The 24,519-nt window shown below is 44.4% G+C and overlaps 1 protein-coding gene across 3 annotated transcripts in view; it reads left to right on the top strand.

Moving 5' to 3' along the window:
• Positions 1 to 24,519, top strand: part of AGBL4 (AGBL carboxypeptidase 4) — a 2,901,779-nt gene that overhangs the window by 2,620,580 nt on the left and 256,680 nt on the right. For all 3 annotated transcript variants that reach the window (XM_077450277.1, XM_077450278.1, XM_077450279.1), the window contains exon 10: positions 19,114 to 19,266. In XM_077450277.1, coding sequence (XP_077306403.1) covers positions 19,114 to 19,266 — 153 coding nt within the window. The remainder of the gene's footprint in view (positions 1 to 19,113; positions 19,267 to 24,519) is intronic.

The raw sequence follows: 24,519 nt of genomic DNA on the forward strand, positions 1-24,519 counted from the left end.
ATGTTCAAATGGAATTTGAAGAATATAAAAACATGCATATTTTAAATGTTTTATAGAACTGGCTTAAAAGTACATGTGAACCCTCACCTTGTAAAACAACCCATTCTGTTTAAAATAGAAATGAAATGCAAAACATTTGTGTATAGATATACACATGTTATAAATACCTTTTTATAAGTAATAACATTCGCTGGGGAGGAGAAACAGCAATACACTGGTCTTCCCAGTGAAAGGCTGTTTAAAGGGGGAGGGGGGGTGTCAGGAAAAGACTAATCATTGGAGGACAGCAGGCTGGGTTCTCAGCACAGCTAGGAAAACTTACCATGATGTGCTTTTGTGCCTAGCATGGTCAGGTTTTAATTGGAAAGCAGAGGGAATGTCAAGAAAGCCAGGGAGAACAGGATACTTTTTGATATAGATACATGGTACAGCAAGCACATATTAGGAATATGAAATGTTGGGTTTACATATTTTTTAAAGCAGAATTATAAAATGCAATAAACATTAATTGGACAATATAATGCATTTTGTCAAAAGCATTATCACTTTTTTTTTTGTTTTTCTGGATCCACCTGGTATCTGTTGATCCTGCCAGTAAATCTGTTGTATTTCTACTTCCTTTAGCGGGCCAAGCTGTCCAGGGGTAGGGACAAACCATATAACACTCATTGGAGTCCTTGCAATGATCAACTTTTATTCATATATTTTTTTCATAATTTTGTGTTTATTGAAGAAATTTTCAAAACAAAGACATACAGTATCACAGATATGAAGGAGAATTGTGCGTATAACCTCAAAATAACAATTGAAACAAAAGAAAGCAATATCAAAAGAATGTTGACAAGTAAAATCAGGCCAAAAGTAACAATAGTACAATGAATCAGACTGAGAAAGAAGTGCAGTAAAAATCACACTATTTAATAAAATGGTAAAATGTATAAACAGAGCAAACATAGTTAAAATATAGCCAGAGTTCGGGACCCAGGACGGGTAGTCAGAACAACCCAGAGAAACAGGAGTCCAGAGATCAGCGAAGTTGGGTGCAGCAAACAGGATCAGGAACCAGAAGGGAAGTCAGCCAAGCAAAAGTCTTTCACTGGAAAACACAGCAGAGAGACTCTGGATATGTTGACCTAGGCAAAGGCACAGAAGATCTGATCCAAGGAGTTTATATAACCAGCAGCTCTAGCCGACGAGCAGGAAATGAAGACCAGGTGGGTCACTGTGGAAGGAAGAGTCTTTGGCAATTAACTGAGAGCTGAGCACAGAGCTCTGAGAAGAAAGGGCTAGGCCCAGCCCTGACATTAATCCTCAATAGCATGAGAGAATAGGGACGGCAAAATTAGTATGAGGTATCATAGAGGGGATGAGGGAGAGTGGAAGCGGTTGTTTGATTGCCAGAAGTACAATTGGGGTATACCAGGAAGGGGCAGAGTTGACCCTTATTCAGATCCCACAGTTCCCATATTCTATTAACTTATGGTACAATGTTATTGGCAGAGGCAGTAAGGTATTCCATTCTGTGGATTTCAGTTACAGTATTCAGGAATAGGAATGAGGTGGGTGGGGTGGGTCCCCCGATAACCAACACATAGGGATAGCTCTCCAGGCAGCTTGTAAGATGTGAGAGAGCAACTGTTTAACCGTTTTTTTGAGACCTGGGAAAGGAAGGCCTAATGGGTAATGGAATGGATCTAGTGATAAAGATACATTAAACAGGGCTTGAATGATAGACCTCACATTAACCCAAAAAGATTGTATCAGTGGACATTGCCAGAAGGTATGGAAATGTGAACCGGTAGTTGAACCACAACACCAGCAGTGGAGAAATGAAGGGGTAAGATTTCAGGAGTTCCTTTTCTAAATGAACACAATGAACACACTTACTCACTGTGTTCATTCACAATGGAAGCATAATAAACTTTGTTTACTATGCTTCAGTTTATGAATGGACAGGAAGCCGCTCAGCACAGAGCACTTCACATTCATTCATTGCCTTGTGCAACTGAGGCTGCAGAGAAAGGCATGTGTGTTTGAGCTTTGGGGTGCACAGCTTCATGCAATAGGCTGTGCACACCTATGCTGCAGATTGAAATGAAAAGGCAATATTTAAAGCGGAGCTCCACTGGCTATTTATTTATTTATTTTTTTGGTACACAGTAAAGCAATAACACATAAACAGTTGCAAACTCACTTTTTGGTAAATTTAGATTGCCCGATGTCCGTTTTCATAGAAAATAATAACTTATAAAATATCTAAACAGCGGTATTCATATTGCTTGTGGGCATGTGAAGCCCACAAGCATTTACTTCCTTATTCCCTAGATCCCAGCTTCCAGCATGCCTTGCTCGTTCCCGCGCATGCTCACTAGTACCTTCAATGAGCGTCGTAGTTGCCATCACAACGGGCGGTGGTGCAGGAAGCTCCCTTCCCCTTGTAATGCATAAATTGAGCTCTCTCGTGATCGCGTCACTTCCTTTATCAAAATCCTGCGATAATTCGCGGCAGCCCTCTGCAATGACTCCTGGGAATGATGGCAGGAGCTCCCAGGAGACATTGCAGCTAAAGAGGAAACTGCGTAATAGCCGCAGTTGACCCGCCCACATCCGCAGATAACAGAGACAGGAAACAGAGAAGGACATTGAAATAACAGGTATAGAAGAAAAAAAAAAAACTATCCGTTTTTGACTAAAATTAATTAACGGCATGTAATTGAGCTAAACATATAAAATAGGGTAGAGCTCCGCTTTAAGAACATTAAATTACGTAGTGGATTGGGTAGCAAATATACAGTACCTCACAAAAGTGAGTACACCCCTCACATTTTTGTAAATATTTTCTTATATAACACTGAAGAAATGACACTTTGCTACAATGTAAAGTGGTGAGTGTACAGCTTGTATAACAGTGCAAATTTGCTGTCCTCTCAAAATAACTCAACACACAGCAATTAATGTCTAAACTGCTAGCAACAAAAGTGAGTACACCCCTAAGTGAAAATGTCCACATTGGGCCCAACTAGCTATTTTCCCTCCCTGGTGTCATGTGACTCATTAGTGTTACAAGGTCTCAGGTGTGAATGGAGAGCAGGTGTGTTAAATTTGGTGTTATCTCTCTCCCTCTCTCATACTGGTCACTGGAAGTTCAATATGGCACCTCATGGCAAAGAACTCTGAGGATCTGAAAAAAATAATTATTGCTCTACATAAAGATGGCCTAGGCTATAAGAAGATTTTCAAGACCCTGACACTGAGCTGCAGCATGGTGGCCAAGACCATACAGCAGTTTAACACGACAGGTTCCACTCAGAACAGGCCTCGCCATGGTCGACCAAAGGAGTTAAGTGCACATGCACAGCATCATATGCAGATGTCATCTTTGGGAAATAGATGTATGAGTGCTGCCAGCATTGCTTCAGAGGTTAAAGGAGTGGAGGTCAGCCTGTCAGTGCTCAGACCATACACTGCACACTGCATCAAATTGGTGTGCATGGCTGTCATCCCAGAAGGAAGCCTCTTCTAAAGATGATGCACAAGAAAGCCTGCAAACAGTTTGAAGACAAGCAAACTAAGGACATGGATTACTGGAACCATGTCCTGTGGTCTGATGAGGCCAATATGAACTTAGAGAGTATCAAGCATGTGTGAATGAATGAATGAATAACTTGTATAGCACTACATATGCAAACTAAATCGCCTCAGGGCGCTTTTGCCGCCAGTGTCCATCTGGGTTTTCAGAAGAGATGGGTCTTGAGCTTCTTCTCGAAGGCCAGATAGTTTTCTTCTGTGCTGATGTCTGCAGGTAGAGCATTGCATAGCTGTGGTCCTTGGACTGCGAACCTTCGTTCACCTTTTAATTTATAAGGGGTCTTGGGGGTGTGGAGGAAGTTCTGGTTAGTTGACCAGGGAGTGCGACCTGGGGTGTAGTGCTTTATTTTGTTGCGGAGGTATTGCTGGGCTTTTCCTTATGTACATTTGTGAGTAAGGCAGGGGGTCTTAAATGTGACTCGATCCTTCACAGCTAGCCAATGGAGGGTCCTCAGGGACAGGGTGATTGATTCCCATGTTTTTTTTTACAGTTACCAGTCTGGCTGCTGTGTTCTGGACAGTTTGTAGAGGTGAAATTTGGTATTTTGGAAGTCCTAGGTAGAGGGAATTTGCGTAGTCGAGTCAGGAATTGATGATTTTTTCAACTACTGCTGCTGTATCTCCTTCTGGGATGAAGGGGATGAGTCTACCCAGTAGGCGAAGAAGGTAGTGGGATCTGCTAACTACTGATCCTATTTGTGCATCCATCGTCATGTTTGAGTCAAAGATGACTGTGAGGCTTTTGGTTTTCGTGCCGTGGGTGATGGGTTGCCCAAGGACGGTGAGTGGTGTGGGCATCATGCCAGGGTTTTTGTTTCAGTTTGTGTGGAGGAAGAGAAGTTCTGTTTTGGATCCGTTTCGTTTAAGGGAGCTCTCCGTCATCCAATCGTTAATCAATTGTCAATCAATGTGTGTGGCGGCAACCAGGTGAGGAGTACAGAGACAAGTATGTCTTGCCTACAGTCAAGCATGGTGGTGAGAGTGTCATGGTCTGGGGCTGCATGAGTGCTGCCGACACTGGGGAGCTACAGTTCATTGAGGGAACCATGAAAGCCAACATGTACTGTGACATACTGAAGCAGAGCATGATCCCCTCCCTTTGGAGACTGGGCCGCAGGGCAGTATTCCAACATAACGGCCCCAAACACACCTCCAAGATGACCACTGCCTTGCTAAAGAAGCTGAGGTTAAATGTGATGGACTGGCCAAGCATGTCTCCAGACCGAAACCCTATTGAGCATCTGTGGGGCATCCTGATACGGAAGGTGGAGGAGTGCAAGGTCTCTAACATCCACCAGCTCCGTGATGTCATCATGGAGGAGTGGAAGAGGACTCCAGTGGCAACCTGTGAAGCTCTGGTGAACTCCATGCTCAAGAGGGTTAGAGCAGTGCTGGAAAATAATGGTAGCCACACCAAATATTGACACTTTGGGCCCAATTTGGACATTTTCACATAGGTGTGTACTTACTTTTGTTGCCAGCGGTTTAGGCATTAATGGCTGTGTGTTGAGTTATTTTGTGGGGACAGAAAATTTACACTGTTATACAAGCTGTACACTCACTACTTTACATTGTAGCAAAGTGTAATTTCTTCAGTGTTGTCACATGAAAAGATAGAATAAAATATTTACAAAAATGTGAGGGGTGTACTCACTTTTGTGAGATACTGTATATGTTATACAAAGTTTTATTCAAATTTAAATTTTCTTTGAATGCTAAATAAAATGTTGAAAAGAAGTATACATCAGAGAAAACTGTTGGCTGCAATTACTGGTACCATTTTAAGAGTATTCCACTTGTCATGCTGATTCACTTTCCTTGCTAACTTCTGAATTACAGACTGGGAGTGGAGTCAGAACACATGACCTTCATTCTTGTTCTGAGTCTGTGACTTAAAGCATTATTAAAGCCATAAACAGCTTCTCAATCCATTATCAATTTTAGTATTTTTTCTTTATTTTCACCTGGTGATCCAGCCAGTAATACAATTCCTGTCTCCTCTCTGGATGGAGGAACAATGGAGGCACCTTTGGACAGCAGCATTGTCAGAATAATCTCTCATCTCCACTTAGCAAGGGTGGGCAGGCAATCCAAGCTCAGAAAATGGTGCCTCATACATGTAAATAAAATGGTAAAGGGGTCCAGTTATCAAGGGTGGACAGGGAATCAAAGCTTAGCAATGGAGCTCAGTACATGTAAATTAAATGGTAAAGGGGTCTAATTAGCAAGGATGGGCAAGGGATCCAAGCTCAGCAATGGAGCCCAGGACACATAAATGAGATAGTAAAGGAGTCCAAAAAAGGGGTCCAGTTAGCAAGGGTGCCCATGGGATCCAAGCTCAGTAATGTAACCCAGTACATGTAAGTGAAATAGTAAAGGAGTTCAAAAGACACAGATGTCATCAGCTACAATCCAATAGCACATTGTACATTTGGACATTTTTAAATAATGATTTTCACTTGTTTCACTTCAAAAAGTTTCCTCAGGATCCAGTTCTTTGTAATTTTGTAGCTAGAAAATAATAGAGGGGGTAGACCGGTTATATTTGTGCACTGGTAGGTTGGTTCCTCTCTTTTTTTTTGTGGGAGCAGCCTCACTATTTTATTCCGGCCTTGTTTTGTCCCCCCTAGATATCGACAACTGTCACTTCTAAGAGTCAGTGCATTGTCAATTTTATACTATCCCTGTCTCTACCCCTTATCCTTTTAGTTTTTTTTTTTATTCCCTTCAAATCCTCAACAGCAGCTTGTGAATAATAGTTTTATTCTGATAAATGTTTGCTTTGTGATATTTATATTATTATATTATGTCTGATTTATTCTGCTATTTGCCAGCTACAACATTACAAAGAAGTGGATCCTGAGGAAGCTTTTTGAAGCAAAACATGTCGATCCCATCTTTTTTTTTTACCAATGTCCAAATGTACAATTGTGATATTGGATTGTAGCTGAAAACACATGTTTTTATATCTGATTGTTTTGAATGTGGAAATTAATCTGTCATTTAATGGAGATTTTATTTATTTTTTATTTTGTGGCATACCAAAAAAAAATCCGTCTTGCTCACCACTGTTTCTCCTCTGGGGGTATATGGGAAGTTGATATTTTTACTATTAGATATTTTAGGGGATAGTGCCAGGTTACTACTATTACAAGATCCCCCACCTGTTTTGCAAATTTGCAGAATAATTACATCTGTAATCACAGATGGAACAGAAAAATTAACTAAAAAAAACAAACAAAATAGTTTTCCTTTACTATAAGCACTAAATAAATGATATTTCCCATTTCCTTTCAGATTTTTTTCTTGGTTTGAAGCAGTACCTAAAGTAAACAAACCGCATGCCGTAAATACCATTTTGTTGCCTTGTGCTAGACGTGGATAGCTTCTAATTCTGTTTTGACAAAATAGAGAGAAAGAATCCACTTTTGTTTTACCAGCTTGGGAAGAAAGAACGTTCTTGGGTACACAGGGTCACCTGATCTCGTAGGCAATTACACGGTTACAGGAAAAAAAAAGTCTACAGCTCGTAAGCACATAAAAAAGTCACTTCTGGGAATTAAGCAGAAAAATGACTTTTTAGATGTCGTCTGTTGAATCATTTTGAATTCCACCTCCAGAGCAGAAAATGATGAGTTTAATATCATAGCAGGAGGTATCTTGCAACTCTTTTAAAAGACAGCTCTCAGCAACCAGCGGCTTCCCAGCTTACAATTTATTACTTTCTCCTTGTCTTTGCAGACAAATTATATGACAATCACTCTCCTTTTTAATTCCAGTGTGCTTTGCTTCATCTTAGTTTTAATTGCTTCTCCGGCAAAGGAGCAAACTTTCAGTAAAGGAAGCTACTTTTTTTTTTTTTCGAAGACAGTTATTCTATGTATTTACAACAAAGGGAAATAAATATGCCTGGTGCTTATCAGATGAAAGCTCCATGAAGGTTTATATTTTTAGAGTTTGATGGCTGAGAAAGAAATGATGCCTGGCGGACTATTTAAGTGCACCTGTCGCATATAAGCACAGCGAAGGAAGCGCATTTAAAGGTGCCATGCAGTCAACATTAAAAGTTAAATGGTTGGTTCCTTTACCAAAAAATAAAAAATAAAAATACTGCCTGTGCAGGTAAAGCCCCGTACACACTATCAGATTGTCTGCTAAGTTTTTCCTTCAGATTTACCAAAACAATATATTATGAGGTCAAACCTTAGGAGTTTCAATGTGTATGCAATCAGGCAGGCCCTTCTACTACATGGTTTTGGTAAATCTGAAGGAAAAACTCAGCAGACAATCTGATAGTGTGTACGGGGCTTTAGGGGTGTCTGTAGAGAAAAACAACCTGTGCGGCTTTGTCTAAAGTTGAATAATGTCCTTGATAAAGGTGTAGGCCATTTATGTAAGACCTGAAGCCTGGCTGAAAAACTCCCAGAGATGGCATCATCCTGTCCTGCCTTGTTGTTAGGACATTGCTAAGGCCTTCCCAGCTGATTCAAACCCCCTCGCCCCTCAATGTGGATGACACCATTCCCACTTTTTGTGAAGCAGTTGTCTTCATTGTCCAAAAAATGCACCTCACTATCTTCGTAGTACCCACTGATCGGCTCCCGCTGTGCACATTCGTGCCCACTACCTGGAAATGTTGGATTATGTATATATACGTGATCCAGCACACAACTGCCCCCATGTATGCTATAGGGTGGTCAGCAAGTGTTTAATATGCAAAAAAATTGTTATCCCACAAGTGTTTTTTTTCCCACTACATTTCCTTTCTACTAGTGTAGAACTACCCCCGCAGGGAATGCTGGTAACTGGCACTCCTATTCCTGCACAGCCAGGCAACATGCATGCATCTCTGGGCTTGTTTTTGTTGTTTTTATTAGGGATAACAAATTGGATGGAGTAGAGGGGTTAGGGGATGCCGCACTTGACTGAAACAACAGATGGGGACAACTTCCTTCCTATGTACAGAGATAAGATCCTGGATAAAAGGGATGAAAACGTTAAGCACAGTGCTGTCCTTTGAAAGCTTGCTACATGTGGCAATCTCCCCCCTTGTGAATCCCTGGGTGTGTCAATGTACTTACTCTGTCCTCCTTGCTCCCTGCTGCTCTTAGGTAAGATTCCTTCTCAAACCAGGCATTGAAAGGATTCTTCCTAGTCATCCTGAGCCCAGCATGGAGGCAAAGCCCCCAGACCAAGAGGACCCCTCCTAGGCCACCAACGCCCTCCTCAGCGCTCCATCTTCTACCCAATTCCCTTTCTGGCATGGCTCCACCATCTTTAAGGGCTGACCTAGCCACTCTGCCAGGACATTCTGCCTGGGGATTGGTCAAGTTCCCTTAAAGTAATTGTAAAGGCTTGTTTTTTTTTAAATAAACATATTATACTTACCACATTTTGCACAGAGCAGCCCAGATCCTCCTCTTCTCAGGTCCCTCTTTGCTGCTCCTAGCACGTCCCTCCTTTGAGTGCACGTCAGCCAGCAGCTTTTTACAGGGGGCACCCAAGCCAAGTCAGAGCTCCATGTATGCATTCAGTCACAGGCCCCCCGGCCTGGCCCCACCCCCTATCTCCCCTGATTGGCTGACTGACTTTGAGTAACAGCCTGGGGAGCCAATGGTGCAGCTGCTCTGTCTGCCAATCAGGGGGAGTGTACTGTATGGCTGAAGGGATCATGCCCATCGCCGGAGAGAGAATGGGCTCAGGTAGGTAATTAGGGGGGTTCTGGGGGGGCTGCTACACACATAAAATGCATTAAGATAAAAAACCTTCTGCCTTTACACTTCCTTTATGCAGATCAGAACCTCCTGGCCTCCACCCACTAACTTCCAGAAGCTTCTACAAGCTTATAGATCCAGGGGGAGGTACCAGAAACCTGCATTTGTAGAGCCATCCAGCCTGACCTCCAGTAACCCAACCCAATTACAGACTCACATAACTTATCTCTTTACTCATGAGTCATAGGCTTAAATGTACCCACATTAACACTAGTAGCCCATTAGAGTGTGCTACACTAGCTTTTTGAAATAAGAAAATGCAATTATCTGGAAGTCCAGCGTAACAGAATGGTTAGGTTAACCATGTGCAGTGTATTTTTAGTGTCATCTATGGGCATTTGAGTGGGGGGCGGGGTGGAAAATGGGCAGTGTGAAAGGGGTAGCTGTCCACGAGAAGCCACGGTCCGGTAGGGGCCTTATATAGCAATACTATACCTGGCTACCTCATATTGCTTTTCTAATTGTTATCCTCAGTAATTATGGTTCTTCTGCATCTGTAATTTTCTCACATTCACATGTGTGACATTAATTTGGATCTGTCCTTCCTGAGCCAAAAATTACCAACACCTGGACCACGACGGCACTGTCATCTGTTATATGATTTGTGATTTCCCCAGCCTATTAAAGGATACCTTGCCACTATATAAATATAGACCTCCAAAGTGCTATGGGATCATATATTTAATTCAAACATTTAAATACAATGTGTTAGGCTTAAAAACTCTGTAGAACAGAAATTGAACTTATATGTTTACTTTCCATGTAAATGAGTTCTATTTTCTGAATCACTGACATGAAGCTGTAGGGAGCAGAGGGATACAATGAGCTCGCTATTTATTAATGCATTCTTCCAACAATAATGTGCTTTCTATAATTGTCCCTATTCATAAAACACATGACATTTAATGTCGTAATAAAATAAATTCTACTAAGCAATTACCTGTTTGTGCAAGGCTAAGCAATAAGAAAGTGTTCCAATGACAGAAGTTTATAGGCTAGGGTACTAGAGCAGAAAAGTACAACTAGTACCTAGCTTCCAAGATAATACAGATAATACAGATGCACTATGGTAAAGTGTACCTATTATCAAATAGTTTTTCATGTTAAGTACATACATGCTAAGCAATGTGTAAGTGTAATGCTGTGTACACACGGTTGGACTTTCCGGCACAAAAAAACAGTCAGTTGGAATCATTCCATTGGATATTCCGATCATGTGTGGGCTTCATCTGACTTTTTCTTTCGAAAAGTCTGACGGACCTAGAAATAGAACATATTTTAAATCTTTCCAACGGAATCAATTCCTATCGGGGAAAACGGCTCATCTGTATGCTATTCCGACGGACCAAAAACGACACGTGGGCAGCTATTGGCTACTGGCTATTGAACTTCCTTTTTCTGGTCCCGTCATACGTGTTGTATGTCACCACGTTCTAAATGACCGGACTTTGGTGTGATCGTGTGTACGCAAGTGCGTTTTCAACGGAACTCCGTCAGAAAAACCGTCATGCCGCATACACACGATTGGAATTTCAGCCAGCAAAAGTCCAATGAGAGCTTTTCATTGGAAAATGCAACCGTGTGTATGCTCTATCGGAATTTAGCTGGCCGAATTCCCGCCAGCAAATATTTGAGAGCAGGTTCTAAAATTTTTCAGACGGAAAAACGTTCTATCGCAAATTCAGATCGTGTGTATGCAATTCCGACGCGCAAAAACTCACGAATGCTCAGATTCAACTACGAGATGGAAGCTATTGGCTACTGGATATTGAACTTCCTTTTTCTAGTCCCGTCGTACATATTGTACGTCACCGCATTCTTGGCGGTCGGAATTTGGTGTGACCGTGTGTATGCAAGACAGCTTGAGCGAAATCCCGTCGGAATTCTGTCGGGAAAACCATCAGAGCTTTTTCCGACCAAAATTCCGATCGTGTGTACGCGGCATCAGAGTTTATTCTGACAGAAAAATTGGTTGTGTGTACGCAGCATAAATTTTTTCTCAGTTTAGGCCGATATGTATTCAAAAATTGCAATAAGCCTATATTAATTGGTTTGCGCAAAAGTTATAGCGTCTTCAAAATAGGGGATAGATTTATAGCATTTTTATTATTATTATTTTTTACTAGTAATGGCGGCGATCTGCGATTTTTATAGAGACTGCGACATTATGGCAGACACATCGGACACTTTTGACACATTTTTGGGACCATTGGCATTTATACAGCGATCAGTGCTATAAAAATGCACTGATTATTGTAAAAATGTCACAAGCAGGGAAGGGGTTAACACGAGGGGGCGATCAAGGGGTTCCCTGTTTGTGTTTCTAACTGTAGGGTACTGACCTAGAGGAAGTGACGGATCGTGGTTCCAAACTAATAGGAAGTCACGATCTGTCACGCCTCTCAGAACAGAACAGGGATTTGTGTGTTTACATCGTGACCATCGCCCATGAGCATCGGCACCCCCACTGTGCTATCCCGTTCCCGCGAGTTGACTTATAGCTACGACGGCTCGTGAGATCATGCTGACCTGCTGCAGTAAAATTATGGTGGCTGATCGGCAAGCTGTTAAAGTGATTGTAAAGTCTTGTTTTTAAAAAAACAAAATAATAACAAATCTGTCCTACCTCCTCTATGCAGTGGTTTTGCACAGAACAGCCCGGATCCTCCTATTCTCGGGTCCCTCTTTGCTGCTCCTGGACCTTGCCTCCTATAGAGTGCCCCCCACAGCAAGCAGCTTCCTATAGGGGCACTGGAGCCAAGTCACAGCTCCTTGTGCCCATTCAAACACAGAGCCCCGACCCGGCCCCCTCTCTCCCATGATTGGCTGGCTGACTTTGATTGACAGCCGCAGGAGCCAGTGGCATCACTGCTGTGTCTCAGCCAATCAGGAGGAGTGTCCTAGATGGCTTAGACATTCGTGGCCATCGCTGGGGCTCAGGTAAGGCATTGGGGGGTGCTGGAAAGGCTGCTACACACAGAAGGTTTTTTTATAGAATGCATTAAGATAAAAAAACCTTCTGCCTTTACAGCTCCTTTAATGCATTCTATGCATTAAGGTGAAAAACCTTCTGTGCTGCATCCCCCCCCCCTTGTTCTTACCTGGGCCCAATCTGATCCAGTGATGTGCACAAGCTGTCCCCCTCCTCACTGGACTGATTGATAGCAATGGCTCCCATTCATGTCAACAGGGCTCATGTTAATTAGGCGAAACCTAATTTTGCTGCCCCCTTGGCTCCACCCCTGACTCCACCCCATTTTCCCTGCCCTTGTAACACTTGTGATCTACCTGACCAATACACTGACCTTCCTGGCCATTACACTGACCTACCTGACCCCAACACTGACTTACCTGACCATTACACTGATCTACATGACCCATACACTGACACATACACTGACCCATCTGACCCATACACTGACCTACCTAACATATACACTGACACATACACTGACCTACCTGACCTATACTTCCTGCACTACTCCCCCGCCTCTCCCTCCCTCCATCTCCCCCCCCCCCCCACACACACACAGCTCAATGTAGATTGGAGGATCCATCCCCCTCTTTACTTCTTCATGGCTTCATCACCCATGACACCAGGGCAGTATAGCATAGGAGTCCCGCCATCCAGCCACTCCTTGGTGTCCCCGCTGGCCGCGAGGTCAGCTAAAAGCCACTGCACCTCTCAATGCAAACATGATCTCCACTGAGCCCCACCCTCTCTGCTGTACTCACACAGACACAGGACGCACCAGAGGGACAGGCTGGAGTAAAGGAGTCCCAGGTGTGGCGCAGTTACTGTGTGAGGAGATGTGACAATGCGGTGCTCAGTGGGACACATCGGGGGATTGGCGGCACGCATGAGATGTGTTCCCGGGACAACTAGCCCAGCACTGAATGGGTGGGCAAGCAATCAGGAGAGGAGAACCGCGCTTACACCTGCCTGGAGCTTCCCCGGGATAGAGGCCGTGGCTGCACCCTAGGTGGTAGTGCGCCCTAGGCAGAGTCCTAGTTCGCCTAGTGGTAGCACCGGCCTTGCTTGTCAAGCAAAAGCTGTGATGCAGGGGGCGGGACCACGTCCTGCTATCTGTGTCAATGGATGCAGCAGCCACGGGTGCCCCTAGGAAAAGCAACTTTCTGTGGGGGCACCCGACAGGTTTGGAGTGCTGGCAGGGGTCCCCAGATGAAGAGGATCAGGGCTGTTCTGTGCAAAAGCATTGCACAGAGCAGGTAAGTATAGGCATGTTTGTTGTATATTATGTCAGGAAATTAATCATGGAAAACTTACTGAAAGGTCCACTTGAAATCCTAGGTTTTGCTAAAACTTTTTTTTAAACAATGTCAGCACAAGGGACGGTGCTAATATTTATTCCTTATGTTGCGTACACACGATCGGAATGCTCGTCGGAAAAAGCTCTGATGGTTTTCCCGTCGGAATTCCAACGGAATTTTGCTTAAACCATCTTGCCAACACACGGCCACACCAAATTCTGGTCAATAACACCGCGACACGTTCAACGGCACTATAAAAGTACGTTGGAATTTTGCATGTCGGAATTGCATACACACGATCGAAAAATCCGATAGAAAGGTTTTCCGTCTGAGAAATTAAGAACAGGCCGATGGGCATACACACGGTCGGAAAATCCGATGAAAAGCTCCCATCGGACTGTTTCCATGGGAAATTCTGACGGTGTGTACACAGCATTAGTGTCCCTTCTGCTTGTACCGGCTGTCATAGTTTACATTTTCTGTCCTCTGCCAGCCTCCCATACACCTGCAGCTGTAATCTTCCAGTGCTACGGGGTTAATAGAACCGGGGACCTGTCACAGGAACTCATTTTTGTAGTCATTTCTCATAACTGAGGTCCTCTAACCCCCTTAGGCCGCGTACACACGGGCGGACTGTTCGCCCAACCTTGTCCGCTGAACAGTGTTTGGGCGGACAGTCCGCCCGTGTGTAGGCTTTCAGCGGACAGTTTCAGCGGACAGTTGGACGGACAAAGTCTTTCGGAAATTCCGAAAAACTGTCCGCTGAAACTGTGTTTGAGCGAACAGTCCGCCCGTGTGTGGGCCTGTCCGCTGTACTTTCGAAATGAGCGGACTGTTCCCGCTCGGAAAGTCCGCCCATTTCGAGCGCGTGTACAGGTAGGCGGGGCCCGCGAAGGAGATGTCGCGGGCTCCGCCGCCTGGAATGGGCTTAAAGGGGAACCCCAACGGCGAAAAAAATCGGCGTGGGGGTTCCCCCAAAGTCCACACCAGACCCTTGTCCGAGCACGCTACCCGGCCGGCCAGGAAAGGGGGGCGAGCGAGCGCGCCCCCCCTCCTGAGCCGTACCAGGCCGCGTGCCCTCAACATGGGGGGGGTGCCTTGGGGAAGGGGGGGGCCGCGCGGCCCCCCCACCCCAAAGCACCTTGTCCCCATGTTGATGAGGACAAGGGCTTCTTCCCGACAACCCTGGCCGTTGGTTGTCGGGGTCTGCGGGCGGGGGGCTTATCGGAATCCGGGAGCCCCCTTTAAGAAGGGGGCCCCCGGATACCGGCCCCCCACCCTATGTGAATGAGTATGGGGTACAATGTACCCCTACCCATTCACCTGTGAAATAAAGTACAAAAAAAAACACAACACAGGGAAAAAATATTTTATTGCACAGCTCCGGGGGTCTTCTGTCTTCGGGGGTCTTCTCGCCGGACTCCTCCGCTATCTGTGTGTAGCTCTTTTACTAGCGGAGGAGTCCGGCTTTCTTCCTCCCCGCCGCCGGCCTCTTCTCCCGACTTCGGGGGTCTTGTCCCCCTCTTCGGTTCTTCTGCCGGGCCACCGCGCCTTCTTGTAGCTCTTTTACAGGCGGTGGCCCGGTCTTCTGTCGCCGCTGCCATCCGTTCTTCTGTCGCCGCCTTCGGTTCTTCTGCCGGGCCACCGCGCCTTCTTGTAGCTCTTTTACAGGCGGTGGCCCGGTCTTCTGTCGCCGCTGTCGCCGCCGCCGCCGCCGCCGCCGCCGCCGCCTTCCGTTCTTGTTCTTCTTCTTGTTCTTCTTCTTCTTCTCCTGGAGATGTTGACTCGACGAGCTCTCCGGCCGGAATGCCAGAGCCGCGCTGTGCGGTCACTTATATAGTGACAATGGGGCGGTGTCACATGGTATATGTCACATGGGTTGGTCACATGGGTTGATGTCACATGGGGACTATGACATCGTAAGGGGGCGGGGTCACCATGTGACCAACCCATGTGACATATACCATGTGACACCGCCCCATTGTCACTATATAAGTGGCAGCGGAGCGTGTCCCTGGCATTCCGGCCGGAGAGCTCGTCGAGTCAACATCTCCAGGAGAAGAAGAAGAAGAACAAGAAGAAGAACAAGAACGGAAGGCGGCGGCGGCGGCGGCGGCAACGACAGCGGCGACAGAAGACCGGGCCACCGCCTGTAAAAGAGCTACAAGAAGGCGCGGTGGCCCGGCAGAAGAACCGAAGGCGGCGACAGAAGAACGGAAGGCAGCGGCGACAGAAGACCGGGCCACCGCCTGTAAAAGAGCTACAAGAAGGCGCGGTGGCCCGGCAGAAGAACCGAAGAGGGGGACAAGACCCCCGAAGTCGGGAGAAGAGGCCGGCGGCGGGGAGGAAGAAAGCCGGACTCCTCCGCTAGTAAAAGAGCTACACACAGATAGCGGAGGAGTCCGGCGAGAAGACCCCCGAAGACGGAAGACCCCCGGAGCTGTGCAATAAAATATTTTTTCCCTGTGTTGTGTTTTTTTTTGTACTTTATTTCACAGGTGAATGGGTAGGGGTACATTGTACCCCATACTCATTCACATAGGGTGGGGGGCCGGTATCCAGGGGCCCCCTTCTTAAAGGGGGCTCCCGGATTCCGATAAGCCCCCCGCCCGCAGACCCCGACAACCAACGGCCAGGGTTGTCGGTAAGAGGCCCTTGTCCTCATCAACATGGGGACAAGGTGCTTTGGGGTGGGGGGGCCACGTGGCCCCCCCCTTCCCCAAGGCACCCCCCCATGTTGAGGGCACGCGGCCTGGTACGGCTCAGGAGGGGGCGCGCGCTCGCTCGCCCCCCTTTCCTGGCCGGCCGGGTAGCGTGCTCGGACAAGGGTCTGGTGTGGACTTTGGGGGAACCCCCACGCCGATTTTTTTCGGCGTTGGGGTTCCCCTTTAAGCCCATTCCAGGCGGCGGAGCCCGCGACGTCTCCTTCGCGGGCCCCGCCTACCTGTACACGCGCTCGAAATGGGCGGATTTGCCTCCTCCTTACGTGGGCGAGTCCGTTCATTTCAAAAGTTGAGCGAACTGTTTGCCAAACAGTTTGCTGAAACAGTCCGCTCGTGTGTGGGCAAGTCCGCTCATGCAAATTTTGAGCGGACTGTTTGCCGAAACTGTTTGACGAACAAGGTTGGGCAAACAGTCCGCGCGTGTGTACGCGGCCTGATTAGTTTTGTTGCTTTCTCTCTGGATTCTCTCCAGTTCAAGGACATCCTTCCTGAGAATCAGTGACCAAATCGTATCTGCATACTCAAGATGTGGCCAAACCAGAGTTTTGTAAAGTGAAAGAATTATAGTTTTACCTCTTGAGTATATAAATGTTTTAATGTGTGCAAATAGTCTGCTAACCTTGTTTGCTTTGGGTGAGCATGCTATGGCTGAGTCTGTGATCTACTAGGACCCCCGATCCTTTTCCATCCTGGATTTCCCCAGAGGTTCTACCCCTCAGGAGTAACTTTCTTGCATATTTTCAGCTCACAAATTCATTAAATTTTTCAGCATTAAGCCAATATACCATATAGCTGCCCACCCCACTATTATATCAAGGTCTTCTTATAAAGTTGCTATTTAATTTTGTGAAGTTATTGCTCGGCTTAGCTTTGTATCATTAACAAACACTGAGATTGAACTATTTATGCCAACCGCTTTATATCATTTATGAAATTGTTGAACAGAATTGGTCCCGGGACAGAGCCCTGGGGCACAACACTCACAACACAAGACCTTTCAGATAATATACCATGAATCACTACTCTGATCACGTCCTTGAAACCAATTTTCTATCCAGGAACATACAATATCTTTAATGCAAAAACAACCATTTACCTTTATTTTTAGTCACTCAGGTTTAACTTGTGTTCTTTTATATTTGTTGCCCAGTGAAATGCACTGACAAATATCATTGTTTAACGGCTTCCTGCCTGCCGGCCATCAAATGACGGCTGGGCGGCGCGGCTCTCATTCTATGTGATGGCCCCCCAGAATGACCGCTCTCGCATGCCCGTGGGGGCGTGCATCGCGGCAATTGGTTGTGTGGTGTGTCAGTCTGTCACAGGGCTAAACCAAGCTCAGTAAAGAGCCTCTGATGGAGTGCCAATCAGTGCCCAAGTAGCTGCCAGTCGGTGCCCATCCCCAATGCCTGCCAGTGCCAACAGTGATGCCTATCAATGCCATCTACCAGTGCCACATATCAGTGCCACGTATAAGTGCCCAGCAGTGCTGCCTATCAGTGCCGCCTATCAGTGCCACCCATAAGTACCCATCAGTGCAGCCTTTCAGTGCCCATCAGTGTCGCCTATCAGTGCCCACCAGTGCCACCCATGAGTGTCCATCAGTGCCGCCTATCAATGCCCATCAGTGATGCATATCAGTGCCACCCACCAGTGCTGCCTACCAGTGCCCATCAGTGCTGGCTATCAGTGCCCACCGGCAGTGCCTGGCAGTGCCCATCAGTGCCACCTCATTGGTGCTGCCTTATCAGTATCAGTGCCTATCAGTGAAGGAAAAAACGTACTTATTTACAAAATTTAATAACAGAAACAAAAGAATTTTTTTTTTTTTTTTTTTTTTACTTTAGGTTTTTTTTTATTTGTTTTGCTAAAAAGAAAAAAACACAGAGGTGATCAAATACCACCAAAAGAAAGGTCTATTTGTGGGAACAAAATGATAAAAATTCTGTTTCGGTACAATGTAGCATGACCGCGCAATTGTCAATTAAACAGCGACAGCGCTGAAAGCTGAAAATTGGCTTGGGCAGGAAGGGGGTGTAAGTGTGTATTGAAGTAGTTAATGTCCTTAAAACATTCCTACATTTCCTTCTTTTCTTTACTTTTTCTTTGGTGCAACAATTCATTGTCATTTAGGAGCACAACTTACCAATGTTGGCCCTTTTGAAATAACTTTCAAGTGCCTTTTCTGTTTTGAAGAAAACAAATAAAAAATACCAAACAATACAGGCATACCCCACTTTTAAGTACACATTGGAGATTATTTACTAAATCTGGAAAGTGTAAAATCAGGCTCACTTCTGCATAGAAACCAATGAGCTTCTAACACCAGCTTGTTCACTTAAGCTTTGGTAATAAAACCTGGAAGCTCATTGGTTTCTATGCAGAAGGGAGCCTGATTTTGCACTTTCCAGCTTTAGTAAATAATCCCCAAGGCATACTTAAAAGTGGGGTATGCCTGTATATTAGTGGACAACAAGAAATTGTACTGGGTGTCTGATTTAGAAGATCATACAATTTACATATTAGTAGTGCTCTAAGCTTCAGGCCCAGGCACCTAGGACCAGAGCTACAAAGGCATGTTGGATCCTTCCTTTATTCTGACTATTCAAAATTCATTAAAACTACTTTACGCTATTACTTTGTGTTACTAGATATAGCTACATACCATGATTGCAAGAAAAAACATTTCACAAAGCTATGTGACTAGAGTTACGAAAAAATAGTAACTGTTTATTTTTTTATTTTTTTTCCAACAGAAAACTAGCCTGGATTTCTACATTGACATCCATGCCCATTCCACCATGATGAATGGGTTCATGTATGGGAACATCTTTGAGCAGGAAGATCTGTTTCAGAGACAGGCCATTTTCCCCAAGCTGCTTTGTCGAAATGCTGAAGATTTCTCTTTCGTAAGTACCAATAGTTTTGCACTGGTAAATGGTGGCATAGATGTGGCCATTTATTGGACAGATGTAACATTAAATAGCATTGCCATAGCCAATGACAGATTAAAAAATACATAAAAACATAAACAGGGGCATCTCAAAAAATTAGAATACCATTAATAAAGTTACTTTATTTCAGTAATTCAATTCAAAAAGTGAAACTTGTATATTACCGTATTTATTGGCGTATAACACGCGCCAGCGTATAACACTCACCCCAAATTTAGGAGGGAATTTTAAGGAAAAAAACATTTAGGAGGGAAGTTTAAGGAAAAAAAATACATTTAAATGCCCATCAATGCAGCCTTATCAGTGTCCATCTGCACCCTTGTTATGCAGCCTTGTGATGCAGTCTTGTCAGTGTCATATGCAGCCTTGTAAGTGTCATTTTCGGCTTTGGTGTTTAAAAATGGCACCACCGACATACAGAGCCGGATGTCCTGTGTATCTCGACGGCGCTTGGTAGCTCTTGGCCATTCTCGGCGGCTTTCAGCCTTTCTCGGCCGCTTTGGCCCCTGAAAACCGTTGAGAATGGCCGAAAGCTGCCGAGAACGTCCGAAAGCCCTTGGAGGCTCACAATCGGTGGAGGATCGGCGTATAACACGGTGTTATATGCCGATAAATATGGTATATAGATTCATTACACACTGAATGATATATTTCAAGCATTTTTTTTTCTTTTAATTTTGATGATTATGGCTTACAGCTAGTAAAAATCCTAAATTCAGTATCTCAGAAAATTAGAATATTGTGAAAAAAGTTCAATATAGTAGATTATGCTATATATATATATATATATATTCGGCTAAATAACTCAAAACAACTGTAAAGGTTTCCTGAGCCTTTAAATTGTCTCTCAGTCTGATTGAGTAGGCTACACAATCATGGGGACTGCTGATTTGACAGTTGTCCAGAAGACAGTCATTGACACCCTCCACAAGGAGGGTAACCCACAAAAGGTCATCTAAAGCTGGAAGAAAAAAGTGTGGTAGAAAAAGGTGCACAAGTAACAGGGATAACTGCAACCTTGAGAGGATTGTGAAGCAAAGGCCATTCAAGAATTTGGGGGAGATTCACAAGGAGTGGGCTACGGCTGGTGTCAGTGCTTCAAGAGCCACCACACACAGACGTATCCAGAACATGAGCTGCAACTGCCGCAATCCTGGACTGTTGCTTAGAGGTCCAAAGTCTTTTTTACATGAAAGTAAATTTTGCCTTTCATTTGGAAATTGAGGTCCCAAAGTCTGGAGGAAGAGTGAAGAGGCAAAGAATCCAAGTTGCATGAAGTCCAGTGTGAAGTTTCCACAGTGCGTCATGATTTGGGGAGCCATGTCATCTTCTGGTGTTGGTTCACGGGGTTTTATTAAGTCCAAAGTCAGCACAGCCCTCTACCAGGAAATTCGAAAGCACTTCATGCTTCTCTCTGCTGACCAGCTCTATGGAGATGCTGATTTCATTTTCCAGCAGGACTTGGCACCTGCCCACACTGCCAAACGTACCAATACCCGGTTTAATGAACATGGTATCACTGTGCTTGATTGACCAGCAAACTCACCTGACCTAAACCCCATAGAGAATCTGTGGGGTATTGCCAAGAGGAAGATGAGATACACCAGACCCAACAATGCAGATGAAGGTTGCTATCAACCTGCACCCTGGGCTTCCACCCAGGAGTGCCACATGTCGATTGCCTCCATGCCATGCCACATTGATGCAGTAATTTATGGAAAAGGAGCCCGATCAAGTATTAAGTGTATACTATACTGTACACGCACATACTTTTCAGTAAGCCAACATTTCTGTATTAAAAATCCTTTTTTTCATTGCTCTACATTCTATTTTTGTGAGATACTGAATTTTGGGTTTTCACTAGCTGTAGGCAATATTCATCAGAATTAAAAGAACGATATGCTTGTAATATATCACTCTGTGTGTAATGAATCTATATAATACATGAGTTTCACTTTTTTAATATAATTACTGAAATAAATTAACTTTTTGATGATATTCTTTTTAGATGCATCTGTGCATTACATCTCTGTAATACATGCACGTTTCCCAGTGTTTTAAAGAACCTTCAAAATACCTGTTGACCTGGCAGAATTGCACTTACCTCTTTAAGGAGAACTTTACTTTCTTAATTGACACTGACTATTTTTATCTTATGCTGTTAACATTAGTAAATAGATAGGAAAGTATATTATATTTACGTGTTTTTATTTTATTTTTTATTTATTTATTTTTTGTTTTACATTTCTTCAGTTGCTTTCTGGTTTCCAGGCCTAGCCAAATGATGTCATACAGCCCAGAAGTCTTTAGCAGGGGTCTTTGTCAGCTAAGCACACCCTCCTGCCGCCAAGCCTAAGTTTAGAGCAGATGGATTCCAGGCAGTAAATGTTACATGAATCATCTGCCCTTACTCAAAATAGCCACAGTTAGAAATGCTAGGGGGGTGTTTTTTTTTTTTCCAAAATAATCAACCACTGCCACTCTAAGACCCCTTTCACACCAGGGCGTTTTGCAGGCGCTATAGCGTTAGAAATAGCGCCTGCAAGCTGCCCTAAAAAAGCTGCACCATTGTTTGGTGTGCTGGCAGGACGTCAGGGAAAAGTCCTGCCAGCAGCTTCTTTGGAGCGGAGAAGGAGCGGTGTGTTTACTGCTCCTCCACCGCTGCTCCCCATTGAAATTTAATGTTGCAGCGCTGTAATATCGCCGGCAAAACACCGCTATTGCGGCGTATTGCCTGCGGTTTTAACCCTTTCTCTGCGCTTTTACCCGCCGCTAGCTGCCGAAATGCACCGCAAATCCTAAAAATAGCGGCATTTTACCGCCCACGCTATGGGCGGTGTGGTGTGAAAGGGGTCTTAGATTTCTACAACATAAAGATGAATCATTCCATAGCCCAAGATAATCACTAGGGGGATGTTTGATTGTCTTACCGGATCAGGAAGTTTCCCTGGTAGAAATTTTTTTTTTACCATGATTTAGAGGTCTCCCTCTTGATGAGCTGTGGTTATATGGTTCTCTATTTGGAGTTTTTCAATATCTTTTTTTTTATTGACTAAATTAATTGGACTTTTTTAAACCCAACTAACTATATGTTCAGAGGACGCAGGACAGCATTGAATTTATCACAAATCCAGTAAATTTTTTGCACTTTAAGAGAAATATGGGGTATTAAAAAAAAAAAACTTACATACTCATCCAGGTGGATGCAGCATTGATCCAGTGCTGCATCTGTCCCCCACTGCCTCTAAGTCCTTGTACACATGATCGGACATTCCGACAACAAAATCCGTCGGATTTTGTCCGACGGATTTTGTCCGAAACTTGTGTTGCATGCACACGGTCGGACAAAGTTGACGGAAAATCCGATTGTACATAACGTGATGACGTTATTTCGTTATGACGGGGCTACGTTCAGGCTAGTAGCCAATAGCTTTGGTCTAGGAATTTGATCTGAGCATGTGTGGCACTTTGTCCATTCGGAATTCTCTACACACAATCGGACAAAGTCCGATCGGATCATGCTGCCAGAAAGTTTTATAGCCCAGCTCTAAAACCTTTTCCATCGGATATTCCGACGGAAATAGTCCGATGGAGCCCACACACAGTCGGATTATCCGACAACACGGTCCGATCGGACATTTTCCGTCGGAATGTCCGACCGTGTGTACAAGAGCTAAGACTGGTAACTGAGCAATCAAGGACAGCTAATCACTCACAGTCTTCAGTTAGTAGAGATTTGGTGACTAGAGTTGATTATTATTATTATTATCGATTTATATAGCACCAACAGTTTACGCAGCGCTTTACAATGTATAGGGGAGACAACACAATTACAGTACAATATAAAAGGTACAGGAGGGCCCTGCTCATAGAGCTTACATTCTAAAGGGAGGGGGTGGTGGTACAAAAGGTAATAGCTGCAGAGAATGATTTGATGGGGTAGATTAGAAGAGAGTTGGTCTCCTTCTCTGTGCTCTGCCCCTCTATCGTTCAATTAAGTGCTGGGCTGTCCGGTGGGTGGGAGCAGCTGGCTCAGGCTCTCCGAGGCTCACTGAAATGTTGAGCCAGCTGCCATTCAGGCAGCGGGGTGGATCCCAACATTAAATTCAGGATCCCTTCAGCTCCTGGATCGGGGAGTGAAATCAGAGTTAGGTGAATACAGTGCCCTCTTGTTCTGTGGCCTACAGGAGAAGTAGGGCCAAATGGAGACACTGATAGAAGTCACAGGACTGCTATATACTGCTGATGGGAAAAGGTATTTAGCAGTTTATATTTACTAAAATGATTGCATTTCCATGTTCTGTGTACGGCGGGAGACCAAATATAGTAAATGCAGGGTCCTGGGTTTAGTAACACTTAAAATAAATACCAGATTTACTGCATCTTTGGAGTGTAGGCCTTTCTACTACTTAATACTACTGTACTTCCATTCTTGAATGAATGAATGAATGAAATACTTGTATAGCGCACAATGCGAACTGAATCGCCTCTAGGCGCTGTGGCGAGCTTTGATCATCTGCTAAAAGAGGAAGGTCTTGAGTTTTTTCCTAAAAGCCAGGTGATTTTCTTCCAGGCGGATGTTGATTGGCTAGATTTGTGTGCTGATTTGGAATTTTGGTATATTAGATATGTGTGTGGAATGGACTCTTAATACCTATGTATGACCGGTACAAGAGGCAGAACCTATTTTATACAGGTATACTTTCTGGACACCTTTAGCTTAATTAATAGGGCAATCTCCCATAGTTGCCTCCAACAGCACAGACTGTGGTTGCTTTCTGCCTTTGGTTTTACTAACTGTTCTACATGAACACCAACATCTTAAACTATTTTCTTTTTTAATTTCACTTACCCAGATAACAGATAGAATATCAGTGTTCACAATAGCAGGATGTGGATTAAAAACGGAGATCTGAGCTTGTCCGGCTGATAAGCAGACCAGCTGAGGACCATTCCGTGTTACTTTGTATGCAGGAGATTTGCTTGTTGTTATCGGGAAGATGTGAGGAGCTGCATTTAGGAATTGCTGCTGTTTAGTTTTATTATTGTTCATCAAACCTTCCGTGAAATAATAATAAGGAGAAAAATTCTGAAGGTCATTTTGACCTAAAACAGCAGAGTCTGCAAACTTCAAGAGACACAATAAAAAAGAAGTCATTTGCCTGATTGAAAGTAATAGAAGTGTTTTCATCAATGAGGCAGGCATAC

The sequence above is a fragment of the Lithobates pipiens genome, unplaced genomic scaffold, assembly GCF_037356315.1.
Source record: "Lithobates pipiens isolate NorthernLeopardFrog02 unplaced genomic scaffold, aLitPip1_a1.2 Scaffold_23, whole genome shotgun sequence".
In the NCBI taxonomy this organism is placed as follows: Eukaryota; Metazoa; Chordata; class Amphibia; order Anura; family Ranidae; genus Lithobates; species Lithobates pipiens.